The sequence below is a fragment of the Montipora foliosa genome, chromosome 10 (genome assembly GCF_036669935.1).
Source record: "Montipora foliosa isolate CH-2021 chromosome 10, ASM3666993v2, whole genome shotgun sequence".
Taxonomy (NCBI): domain Eukaryota; kingdom Metazoa; phylum Cnidaria; class Anthozoa; order Scleractinia; family Acroporidae; genus Montipora; species Montipora foliosa.
Genome location: NC_090878.1, coordinates 12467387 through 12479886, shown reverse-complemented (window position 1 = coordinate 12479886; position 12500 = coordinate 12467387). Strand labels below are relative to the sequence as shown.

The window sequence follows — 12500 nt, the reverse complement described above, 5'->3', positions numbered from 1 at the left end:
GTTTTAGCGACCTTCAGATTGGATTACGAGTTCTCATTTTTGAGCTTGCGCATTTCGAAAATTTGGTTCTTTATATCTGATGCGTGTTCAGTTCTCAGTACAGAAATTTCTCTCTCGCAGTGGTTCTCGTACTCCAATCTGAAGGTCACTTTTCTCGCCTGAAATGGTTGTATACTAACATAACAAAACAGAAAAATGGCTCAGTTTGATTCGTTCATTGTGTCACAAACGGCATTCTTTCTTCTTTAATTACAGAGAAAGAATTGCTCGCCTACAAGATGCAGGGAAGAGATGGCATTCTAACTGACCAAGATTGTGAAGGCAAGGTGGAACTTATCCTCGCAGAGAAATTGTGTTCTTTTTGCATTGTTACTTTGAGTTTTGTTTCTTCTTTCCTTTGCTGATCTTTCCTTTGGTAAGGCTCGACTTCTGGCTTTTCTTTCAATTCATTTGCAAAATTTCTCTGCCGCTTTCAATTTGCAGATGACGGTGATTTATACGAAGCCCTGGCCGAAATGCTCAGCAAAAAGCACGTGACCGATTCGGATTTGGACCTCGACCTGGAGGCGATTTCCCATGGAGACTTTCGTGACGTTCCGGAAGGTCGAATGATTTTCTTTTTATTTAATTCTCTACTTGCACAAATCCCATAATAGGCCTTATTCGCGCGGCGGCCATATTGGCCATAGACAATAGATTTCGTATCCCGAGCGTCGAGTTGAAATGCGAGGCTGCCGGTGACCTTGTATTGATACAGACCCCACTGCTTTTATCATGTGAAATTGTGTTGTTGTCATTCTAATTAGTCTACATTAACATTACAAAAGCTCAAAGATTTGTATCAAAGCAGGGTCACCGGCAGCCTCGCTTCCATTCGTAGGCCAGGTAACTTAGCTACAACTGTAAAATGGTCTTTTTACAGTGACTGCGAAAATTCTTGCGCGCTCATTGGCTAATTTTTATTTTCAATAAGCGGACAGACACATAAATTTATAATTTATGCGATAATGACGCGCGATATTGCTCGCGTCAGATTGAAGTTTTTCGCATTTTTGTCTCGCTTTCTCCTCGTGTTTTGACTTAATTTTGACCCCTCTGCCTTTTTGTTATTGTAAAAACCAAATTGATGTCAGTTTTTCATGCGTCTGTCCTGTTATTGATCATGAATTTCGTCATAACATTGACAATGTCATGACGCACTTCATGATCAATAACAGGACAGACGCATGAAACATTTACATCAATTTGTTAAATTGAGCCTATTCATTCATGAAATACTCTCTTTGATACTCGCGGCTTCTGTTCAAAATCCCCGCTGTTGCTTCCACCTTGTCAAGCCCTCCTCAGACTTAAGTTATTTGAATACGCACGGGTGGCTCAGTTGGTTGAGCACGGGCGATCCATGCTGCGGGTCGTGAGTTCGACTCCGGCGGGACCAATAACTGAGGCGAAAGTGCTGCCTAGTCTTCTCGGATAAGGACTTCCGATTATAAACCGTAGTCCCCATCTCACAACCCTTCATTATGGAGTTTAAAGGGAGTTTAAGCAAAGACTACGGCAACGAAAAGGTCATTCCAAAATATAACTTAGCGCTATCGCAACTATTTCGCGATTCTATATATGGTCCCGAGGGAAACAGTTAGTTTTTTTTCCCGAGAGTCCTTGTGTTTCCCGAGACGAAGTCGAGGGAAACATCAGGACTCGAAGGAAAACAAAACTAACTAGTTTCCCGAGGGACCAGGCATTAAGTGCTTTATTGTATATTTAGACTTTTCCGTCAACAATCGCAGCAAAACATCCGGAGCGGGCAACAACTGTAAAATTGCACCCCGATCGGGATACATTTGAATTAGGGGCACCTGACCAAGAAGCAATCAATCACAGTGCTCGTTTTGTTGAGTGAAAGGCTAGGTATATAACAATCCGTCTTGATCACCTTGTAGAATACAGGCTAACTATCCTGTAACTGGATGGGTGCGAACGGTTTTAAAGTCAAAACAGAAAATGACTGTTTCATTGTTTGATACTCACGTTGTCGTCAAATCCTAAAATTTGGTGATTTCACGTTGTTGGTTTGTGGAGTACGGCAAAGAAATGCACGGAAATTCGTGTTGCACGTGCAGCACGAGTATTTTTCCTTTTTTAACTGATCATATTCTTGCTCAGTTTCGTTGCCGTAGCCGTAACCGTCCTCTTTGCTTAAACTCCCTTTAACTCCCTACTGTTCGCAAAGAGTACGGCATGGAGTTCCCGGAGTTGTGGTCTGTCCTCTGTGGTATACAGCTGTTTAATTTCGAGAAAGGTTGACCAAAAGAAGCCTAAGAGCGTTCGCGACAATGCCGAAAAGTAGTATGGGAGATATTCAATGAAATAAATTCAACTTGTAGTGAACGCCCAGAATCGAAGATGCCACTACCGTCCAGTGAAGACGTGCGATGGCGAGCATTTTGGATGAAAGAGTTCTTAGGATATTGCGTTGATAAAGTGGCAGTGCGCGCGGACGTATGTTGAAACTCCCTCCCGTCATCAAGCTACCAAAACACGTCAAAAAACAAAAGGGCTCATTATCAAAAACGATGGCTCTGCACGTGCTCCACGATTTTGGGTACATTTCTTCGACTTTCTCTGCAAAACATGATATCATATACGTAAGGTAAAAGTCGTCAGAATAATGATTTCTCTGATAATCCTAACCCTTCGTTACTAATTCATGGCCTGGATCATTTGACTGAATTTTGAAACTCATATCTAAATGTCAGTAACATAACATGAGGATGTATTTCTAGGTGTCGTTTTCGATAGCATTGCCGTCATGTTTTCGCTGACTCAAACTGACAGTTTACCATAATGCCTTTCGGTATTGTCGCGTAGGCTTTTATGCTTCTTTTGGACAACCTTTCTCGAAACAGCTGTATCATGGTTGGGGATGGTAGATGCTCGGAGATACTATTGTAGCTACGCCTAGCTACTCTAAAATCTGAGGATAAAGAAAGATATTATATGATATGATTATATGAATGCACAACTAGTCTTTTTTTAACAAATAAAAGGTTAAAATAAGGCTTGTTGTTGAATCACGATGATCGTAAAATATGATCTCTTACAAACGGAACGTAGCGATTGCCAGATTTTGTGAACGGCCATCTTTTCACGTGTCTATTCCCGCTTTTGTTGTCTCTCTTTAGAAGATGAAGAGTTCGTTTCCTCTTTCATCACAAGCCGCAGTGAGAAACAACTTGTTCAGCAGCTGAAGCGCAGCTTAATGTCTACGAACAACTACATCGATATTACAGTCAACAACGTTAAGAAGGTGAATGTTGTTAGAAACTAGAATGCTAAAAAGTATAGTCTTCAGGCGCGGTGGCCTCATGGTTAGTGTGTTCGACTCCGGAGCGAATGGTCAGGGTTCGTGTTCTGGCCGGGGACATCATTGCTATTCTGGTCAAGGTTTTCCTTTTTTTTTTTTGTTTATCGTTGTAGGTAGAATCATGTCACATTGCTTTCATGGAAACAGGGTTTGATTCTCGCACCCAAAGGTTAGGTGATCCTGTGATCTGTACACAGCTGTATTTTTGTGGGGGCGCCAGTGACGAACACATTGAAAGGATAATGAGACAGGGATTTACCAAAGAAGGTACTGCAACATTTGCTTGTTATTTCGTGACAGTAGTCCTTACTGTCACGCAACATCATGTCACAGGTGCCTTATTTCCAACAGCAGTCCATTCAAGTGGGCTTTGCATCACGCAAGCGACCATTCTCAATCTGAAGGATTATAGTTATATAAGGATTTGGACTGGTTCGAAAGAGCTAAGGTCACGAATTTAATTGATAACGCTGTGACTTAAAAATATCAAAATTCTCATAGTGTTTCTGGTCACGGCCTCCTGTTTCCAACAAATTCAACTGATAAAAGATCGATTAAAGAGATCTTAAAAGACACTTTGGCAAGTTGAGTCAGTCGACTTCAGTATTGAGTACAAGTTACAATGTTATAAAATGGCAGAAATTCATAGTAAAGTTGCCTTGTAATTTTCATAATACCATTGAATTCCATATGGAACGTAATTTCGCGATTTCTCCAGTTTTGCTTGACTACGCGTCGTCATCGGCTTAAAAATCTCGCGCCACATTCTTATCTAATTAAAGAAAACAGCGAAAACCATTGTGATTGGCTCACGCGCGATTTCCCGCGCTTTGCGACGGCTGCGTGAATTTGCATTGCGTTGTGATTGGCTCATTAGATTGTCCGTGTTTTTGTGATTGGTAGAAGTAATAAGCTAAGTTCCAGTTTTACGTGACACATTTGAAAAGCAACTTACACCAACTCACTGAATTTTCGTTTCAGATTTCATCCGAGGTCCGTACGGAAAAGGTCTTTATTTCTCAGCGCAGGCCTGCCAGGCGGCTGCATTCTCAGCGGTAAAGCTACTTTCGTTTTTCTTTAATGTTCAAAAGTATTCTTTTTCTTTGGCCATCTCAGCTTAATGAAAAATAAGACGCAAACAGCTGTGAGAAACAAACTAAACGTCAAGTAAGTAATTTCAAACAATGCGCTTGTGTCTAAACTTTGTCACCGCCATTTGGGTCTTATTTTTCACGAAGCTAACAAACTCTTTGCGAGCAGAGCGGAAACGTATGTCGCGTTTTCTAAGGACGAAATAGCATGACACTGATCTCTAAGCATCTTCATGTCTTATGTCTCACAAAATCACAGCAAAAATACGTTATTCTTTATCCAATATCACTGAGACACGACTCTCTATCGTACATTTCTCTCCAGCGATTTGCAATGTTCCCCCCTGGCGAGCCCAGAATCCTTTACGCATTTCGTAGTATCCGATTATTGGCAAATTATTAATTGATTATCTACTTTACGGACTGCAACTTCTGGAGTACCTTTCGAACTTAACCTGACGTTCCGGAATGTCTGAAACACCGAAAATTTCCGTTTCATTGGTCCGTTCGTACTCGTTGCAGTTTCCGCTCTTTTGAAATTTGAGAGCAAAACTGCTGAACTTGCTTGGCTTGAGGTTGCTCCCTAGAGTATTTGCGAATACCCTCACTACAGGGCACGAGTTACAAAAGGAAACCTAGTTAATTTCTCTTAGAGTTTTCCCTGTAGAGATTTACCAGTATGGATACCGATATAATAAAGTTTATTTTTTGGTGTCAATTTTTGGATTGGTCTTTACCATGGCAACATTACATTTAATGACAGGCAGATATATTCTTGTTCTTGGCCTAAATTCCTTAATATTTAAACTTTCCTTCGGTGAAATGTTTTTATTCTTTGCCACATTATGGAAATGATATTGCCTAACATTTTGAAGTGGTAAAAAGTCAAGATCTTTCAGACGGTTTTGCCAATATTCTGTAATTTGTCATTTTTCTAAATATATTCGGTTAGCTCTGACAGACTTTAACAAATATAGGGTTTTTGATAGGAACTGTGTGTGGTTACAACTGAGCCAATTTTTTAAAAAAAATTAGCAGTTGATTTTACAGATTTGGTCACGCTGACGTCACAAAAACCAGAAAAACACGAGCGATTCAGGCTTTTCGCGCCATACTAGTGCCCAGCTTGCGCGCGGCCCTAAACTCTAGAGAGCTTCCTTAAAGCAACCGTCCGGAAATGCTAAGGCCATATGAAATTTTCGGATATTTAAAATATGAAGAAAACATACATGAAAAATTTTTACAACTGAGATTTTTGCTCAGTGGTAAGTGTCCACAGCTTTCTTAGAGCACCGGAAAGAATGCAAGGTGATTTTACTCGCAGACAAAGAAAAAAGAGGCGACTAGCCAGTGTTATTGGCGAGAAAAGACCGTACATCTGAGTCAAATGTATTTGATACAAAAGGGCAGGCCAGAATCACTAGTTCGATCATTAAGAAACATCGAACTCGAGTGTGGTTATGCATGCGCTTATCACTGGCCTCTCAATGTCCGGTATATTTTTCATCCATGGTAGTTTTGTCGTCAATAAGCTTTTTGGAGGCAGGAATATTTTCTTTGTTGATCTAGTATTACCTTACAGAAATATCATTTTTCAATCCCTTGCGTCCAGGAATTCACTAAATTATATGCGCACCCGATTTTCTCTTAAATTTAAGCATTTGTTATCTATTTGTGCTATCTAATTTTAGCGTTATATGTAGGCAAGAGAAAATGAGGGGACAGAGAGGGAGGCTCAGGGCGTTGGCCGGGATATGTCATGTCCACGAAAGTTGTTTTTTAGACGAGCGGAAGTCTTTGTTCTAGCGGAAGTCTGTCTTCCGAAACGTCCGCATGCAGTCTTGCCTTTCTCTCAGGTTCTTAGTTAAAAGAGAAAATGGCGGCGCACGTGGAAGGCTGATGACTATTTATTTCCTTCCAAACACCAGACCGAGGTTGGCCTGCATGCGGACGTCTCGGAAGACAGATTTCCGCTCGTCTAAAAATAACTTTCGTGGACATGACATATCCCAAGGGCTGGACTGGGAGCCTCCCTCTCTGTCCTCTCATTTTCTCTTGATGTAGGTGAGAGTAATTGCACTTGTTTATCCTTACTTGAGGATTAGCATTTGGGGAACACTTTGTGACGTTAATTGTCTGTATTCCGAGACACGAGTGATGTTGAATCTGAGGATACTTCGTGACGCTTGCCAAAACGGTATACATCTAATAGAACCCCTCTCAGGATAGAGCGGTTTTCAATTGAGTGTCGAAAGTAATTAGCTAATTGCTTTGGTTTTGCATTACGTCACTCAGTGATTGGTTCAAAGTTTTCGCGCCACTTTTTTAACCAATCGGAAGTGAAACCAAAACCAATCGTGGCTCGCGCGTGCACATTTTCCCGCGCTTTGTGCCGGCTACATGATTACTTCAAAGTTTAATTGGTTTACTGGGTTGTCTCCGTGCTTTTTCATTGACCAAAGTAATTACTTTGGTTTTGGTTTTACGACACTCATTTGAAACTCGTTCTATCGAACGTTAGTATAATTACATAGGTGATTATTGAAAATGTTCTGCGCTAATTGGTTGCCTTTGAGGTGATTATTACCCAATAATCACCTTAGTGGGTTTTCAAAATGGCCACAAGCCGTTTTGTTGAGGTGACAGACGAAGAAATTAATTGTTTTAAAGAAAATGCGTAGAGCGGTTTTCAAATGAGTGTCGTAAAGTCAAAACCAAAGTAATTACTTTGGCCAATCAAAAAGGACGGAGACAATCCAATAAACCAATCAAAACTTGTAGTAATTACACGTAGCCGACACAAAGCGCGGGAAAATGTGCAAGCGCAAGCCACGATTGGTTTTGGTTTCACTTCTGATTGGTTGAAAAAGTGGCGCGAGAACTTTGAACCAATCACTGAGTTAAGTAATGCAAAACCAAAGCAAATTTGGGAATTACTTTCCACCCTCAATTGAAAACCGCCCTATTTTCCAAATAATCACTTATGTAATTATACTAAAACAATGGAGAATTTAAGAAACGGCAACGGCTACGACTGCGACATCGTCACAAAACAGTAATATCATTGGTTAAGAGAGTATAAACAATCGTGCTGCACGTGCAGCACGGATTTTAGCAAGTAGGTTTGCGGTCTTCTGCCTAACGGCGACGTGAAATCACCAAATTTGAGGTTTTGATGACAACGTAAGCATGCAGCAGGGAATCTTTTATTCTGTATTTTAACTTTGAAACCACTCGTACCAATCTATTTTTAGGATACTTCACCCATATTGTAGGACGTGAACGAGACTGAATAATCACGAAAGACTTATGATAGAGTCAAGTGATATTTCGAGATGACGTTTTCGTCGACCGTCGCCGTCGTAGATCTTAAATTCCCTAATTATTCACCTCAGGCTCGGTGAATATCGGTGAATAAAAAACTCGACTTTGTCTCGGTTGTTATTCACCGATATTCACCGAGCCTTCGGCGAATAATTGTTAAATAATCTATGAATGATACATTTCCTATTTTTAACTTTGTTTTGCTGATATTGTTTTTTTTTTTTTTAATTTCAGCCTGGTAAAGTCTTATTATGCAATGTAGGGCTTGGTTTGACCGAGTCAGTAGTTGTACAGGATCGTGGAAGGTAAAGAGTTTTTCGAACGCTTATTTGCCTGTTTGAAGTGCCCTTAACGTCAAATTCTTTTATTCCGCAAAAGTAAATTTTCGGAACCAAAACATATGTATTTTACGTTAACCGGTTGGAGTTTGGCTTTCAAAAGGCCACATGAATTGTGAAAGGTTGACAAAATTGGCAGTCATTTGTGTGCCGAGCTGGTGACAGGCATGGATCTACCCCTGAGATGACGTCATTAACTGTTTTGCATTCCAGTTTTGAGACAACTTTAGCAATGCAAAGCAGTTTGTGACGTCATAGGAATAGGCCACATGTCTATGGGACAAACGACCTCTGGTATTGTTAAATTCTACGGCGACTGGAATTTCGAAGCGTAAACGGCAGGATATTTTTGCGCTATATATACTTGTGGTAACCGTTTTCGTTTTGTTTCTAGGTCGCTTCCTCCCCCAGGCTTTGATTCCATATTGGTGAGTGAAAAAATGAAAGCGCATGCGTGAGAGACAGGAAACGAACTGGTCCAAAAATGCAATGCATTTATTGGAGAGATGTATAGAATGTTTTCACGTAACGTCATAGCGGCCATGTTGTTTTTCCTAAACAATGGGACGGCAGCCATGATGGCGTCCCCAACTAATCCTCCGGGAATTAAATTCTATTATCATGCAAGCGTTCTGGGTGCTTCTAACTGGATTCGAATCAATCACTTTTCGATTATTTGTTCGTAGGAACGTGAGAATCGCGGGATCTGGATCATGAAACTACAATTTGGCACTGAAATCATAATATTACGCGAAAAACATTCAGCGCGTTGATTGGCTGAGAGCACGTCAATTCATCCCAAAGAGAGTTCAGAAAAGTGAAATTAGTGCAACCAAGGTGAAATTGTGCATTAATAGCCAATCAAATGCTAGCCCTGGATGGGGCAATTTTCCGTGATTGCGTGATACGTTTCTTCTTTTTTCATGCGCCAAATCACTATCCATTGGATAGCGCATTTGATTTTGCTAATGTTTATCTACTGGAAAGTGATTTATCCGCCGGATAGCGCTATCCATCGTTTAAACAACTGGCACCAGGTATATTATTTGTAAGTAATTACATGATTTTTCTCGTGCCATTTGGAATAAAAAAGAACTTGTAAATTTTTTCAGTGGCTACAAATTGTACTCACCCAACGGAGTCCTGCGATTTTGTGCGTATTTGAAAAAATTTACTCGTGTTTATATATTCCAAATTACAAGAGAAAAATTATGCGAGTACCTATACAAATCATTTGAATGGTTTCGCACGCAGACTCGCTTAAAAACGGAGGCGAACAAAACTCGGAAATGGACTTTTGTAAAACTATTTGAATCTTGCAAGGAACTTTTTCGCAAAACCAAGAAGATCTTACCGTTTTTCAGATTTTTACGCACGTGAATCATTCATGACAGTTTAACGTTTCGTTGACCTCAACCAATTTCCTTTCCCGTGCACCTTATTAACTCAGAGATTTAAAGTGCCATTACGATGAAAATTTTGCATGTCCTTTTTTCTTTAGATTTTGAAAATAGACGTACTAAATAGGTATCATGCCAAATTTTATCTCAAAATTCCCAAAGTATGATTATTGTAACGCAGTTTTTCGGTTTTCGCTGTCCGCCATTACTCGAACGGCAAATGACCGTGAGCGAGGATAAGGCTTGGGTCTAGCTGGATCGCCTGGGGTCTGACGTCATATGCGCAACGCTCAAAATAAACGCGGCTAATTTCCCATGCCGTTTATGAGATGTGAGAGATCGCCGAGTTGCTTTTTGCTGATATTATATACATTACTCCTTGATCGACTTGTTCGCTTTGTCAAACGCCCACGAAGCGATGCGCGTATGACGTCACGAGCCAAGTCTTGCGCGAAGACCGCTTACAAATTAATCGCAGGCTTCTCCAATGCCGTCCGAGTAATGGCGGACAGATTTTTAGCGGTTTTTGGCTATTTCCCGACTTATCTCGCTTCTATCATTCCAAATTTAAGTGCATTGTATTATTTTGATCATATTGACTTAATTGACGTTGAAGAAATTCGAAAAGAAAACCAAAGATTTTCTTCGTAGTGTCACTTTAATGAACATCTTACTAACCTCGTTTTATCGATCCGCCGAATGCAAGGTAAGGATCCTCGTTTTTTAACGTTCATTTATGGCCCGTGCGTTTCGCGCTTGGGCCATAAATCAAAGGAAGAAAACTCAAACATTTTTCATCTATGATATTAACCTCCCCACCAAAAGCAAACATGTTTTGTCATTCGTACCTCAAAATTTTGCTTTTTATCTGCCGGGCAAAACACGCAAAGTTATCAAAACTAGCAGAAATTGGAACCCACACCTATGATGGTGACAGGCTTGGGTTTATTCTCGATTTTACGTCTCAGACTGCTTTGTAATGCAAATTTTCTTGGAAAACAGGACTGCAGAGCAGTTTGTGACGTAAAATCGAGAATATAGACCCATGCCTCTGACATCACGGTCGTGGATCCAAATTACTGCTAGTTTTGCCAAGTTAGCGTGGTTTGCACGGCAGATAAAGAGTGGAATTTTGAGGTAACAACGGAGTTATGCAATTGCTTGGATGGGGAGATTTTCATTAGGGACAAACAATATTTGAGTTAAGGTGCACTTATAAGTACAGACCTCGAACTCGGTTAGTAAGAGGTATTTACTTCACACTTTGTGTTTATCAAAGAAGAAAAAAACAATTTTATTTATCTCCTTCCTCCCGCCGCCCGGTTTGATCTTTTTGATCAAACAATTAATAATCGATCTTGTGCAAGCCATGAACTCCAGTATTATTCAGGAGGAGTGAGGCAGCCAACGCCAGATAACATTGCAAACTTATGCTCAACGGCTTTTTTGTTTCTGTCTCAACAGACTGTTGGTCGCACGCCGTCCCCAGTTTTCTCCCAAGCGTCTCCGCAGCAGGAATACGTTGTTTTTGATCCCTTGCAGGTACTTCGCCAAGTAATAAAAAGAAACTTGCAGACTCTCATGTTTTGATTTGCATTGTGATCGCAACCGCCTATTTCACCATTGCCAGCTGCTTATGGTTAAAGTTATTGAATCCCCTTTAATCTCCTTTGGAGGTGTATAAAGAGAATATGACTGGGAGCGGGTTAAATACTCGGAGATACTAGCCTGGGTTGTCGGAGATACTCGGAGCTACTAGCCTGGATTGTCGGAGATACTCGGAGATACTCCTGGATTATCGCTTCCCTTCGTTCCTTCGTTTTTCTTGATCCCTCAAAGCAAAACGCTGTCGCTATAGTTGTCATCTTTGTAGATCGTTCAAGTCAATCGTTTGTGTTACCCAATGAAATTAAGTTCTGCTTATTAAACAATAAAGTCGTTTCGCTCTTTTGTCTTCATTTCAGGCCATTCCAGTTTATCTGGTGGAGTATTCAATTTCGCGCTGAATAAAAGACATTGGTGGCAAAATTCAAGAATTAGCCTGCAGAGCTGGCGGGATATGATATTTTTATTGCAGGATTTGATTATTTAAACACGCGGGATTCGTTGTTTTGGCCGCGAGTGAGGCAGCGTTTGTTTACACGAACGCGGTTTCATATCGACACGGGTTTCATGACTTCGATACCGCGTCAAAATCGATGCGGTTTGGAAGTGTTGACACGGAACCGTTTTCGCCAGAAATTGCAGGTCGTGACGGTATGAGCTAGCTCTGCACTACGTGCTAAATTCACTATTTTGAATTGAACAATGCAAATTTCGCGCCAAAATAGTAACCGTATTCAAATCGATGCGGTTTCGCTGTTTACACGACAGATTAAACTGCGTCGTTTTGAAAACTCTCCACTTTTGGCACCGGTTTCGAGTCGACACTGCTTCGATAGCAGTCTCCAGCGGTGTCGTGTAAACGGAAGGTGTAACTGCATCGAAATCGATGCGGTTGTAAATGAAACTGCGTTCGTGTAAACGCTGCTTGAGAAATTTCAAAATTACTAGTCCCCATGCCAGTCGCGGCCAACTCACGCCAAAACCACCGTATTCGCGAGTGTTAAAATAATCCTGCGATAAAATATCCCACCAGCTACGAAGGCTATTCAAGAACAAGAGAGGATAAGGTTCGATAACGGATCTCATGCCCCATAATAGTATTTTTAAATCTATTTTTAGTTTCGCAAAGCTATTTTAAGTTCTCGTTCCCAGTGCCTCGCATATTTAAAATTTCATTACGTCATTACAACTGGCAAATCATGTGCCTCTCTAATAATAGCTGCGTAGCTGAAATAAGATATTTAAAAGAACTTTCATTGGAAGAGGGCCCTGTATGGGGGATCCGTTTTCTTACCTCATTCTCTGAAGAAGATATGAGTGTAAAGTTCCAATTTTATTGACCAAATCAACGTTATGTTATTCTTTGTTTCAATGA

General features: G+C 40.7%; 1 protein-coding gene across 1 annotated transcript in view; it reads left to right on the top strand.

The window, feature by feature from the left end:
- Positions 1 to 12045, top strand: part of LOC137973088 (uncharacterized) — a 27590-nt gene extending 15545 nt beyond the window's left edge. The window contains exons 12-20 of the mRNA XM_068819821.1: positions 256 to 321; positions 484 to 603; positions 3186 to 3310; positions 3481 to 3634; positions 4349 to 4422; positions 8017 to 8087; positions 8515 to 8548; positions 10985 to 11062; positions 11485 to 12045. Of these exons, the coding sequence (XP_068675922.1) occupies positions 256 to 321; positions 484 to 603; positions 3186 to 3310; positions 3481 to 3634; positions 4349 to 4422; positions 8017 to 8087; positions 8515 to 8548; positions 10985 to 11062; positions 11485 to 11526 (764 nt within the window). The 3' untranslated portion in view covers positions 11527 to 12045. The remainder of the gene's footprint in view (positions 1 to 255; positions 322 to 483; positions 604 to 3185; positions 3311 to 3480; positions 3635 to 4348; positions 4423 to 8016; positions 8088 to 8514; positions 8549 to 10984; positions 11063 to 11484) is intronic.
- Positions 12046 to 12500: the final 455 nt, after the last annotated feature.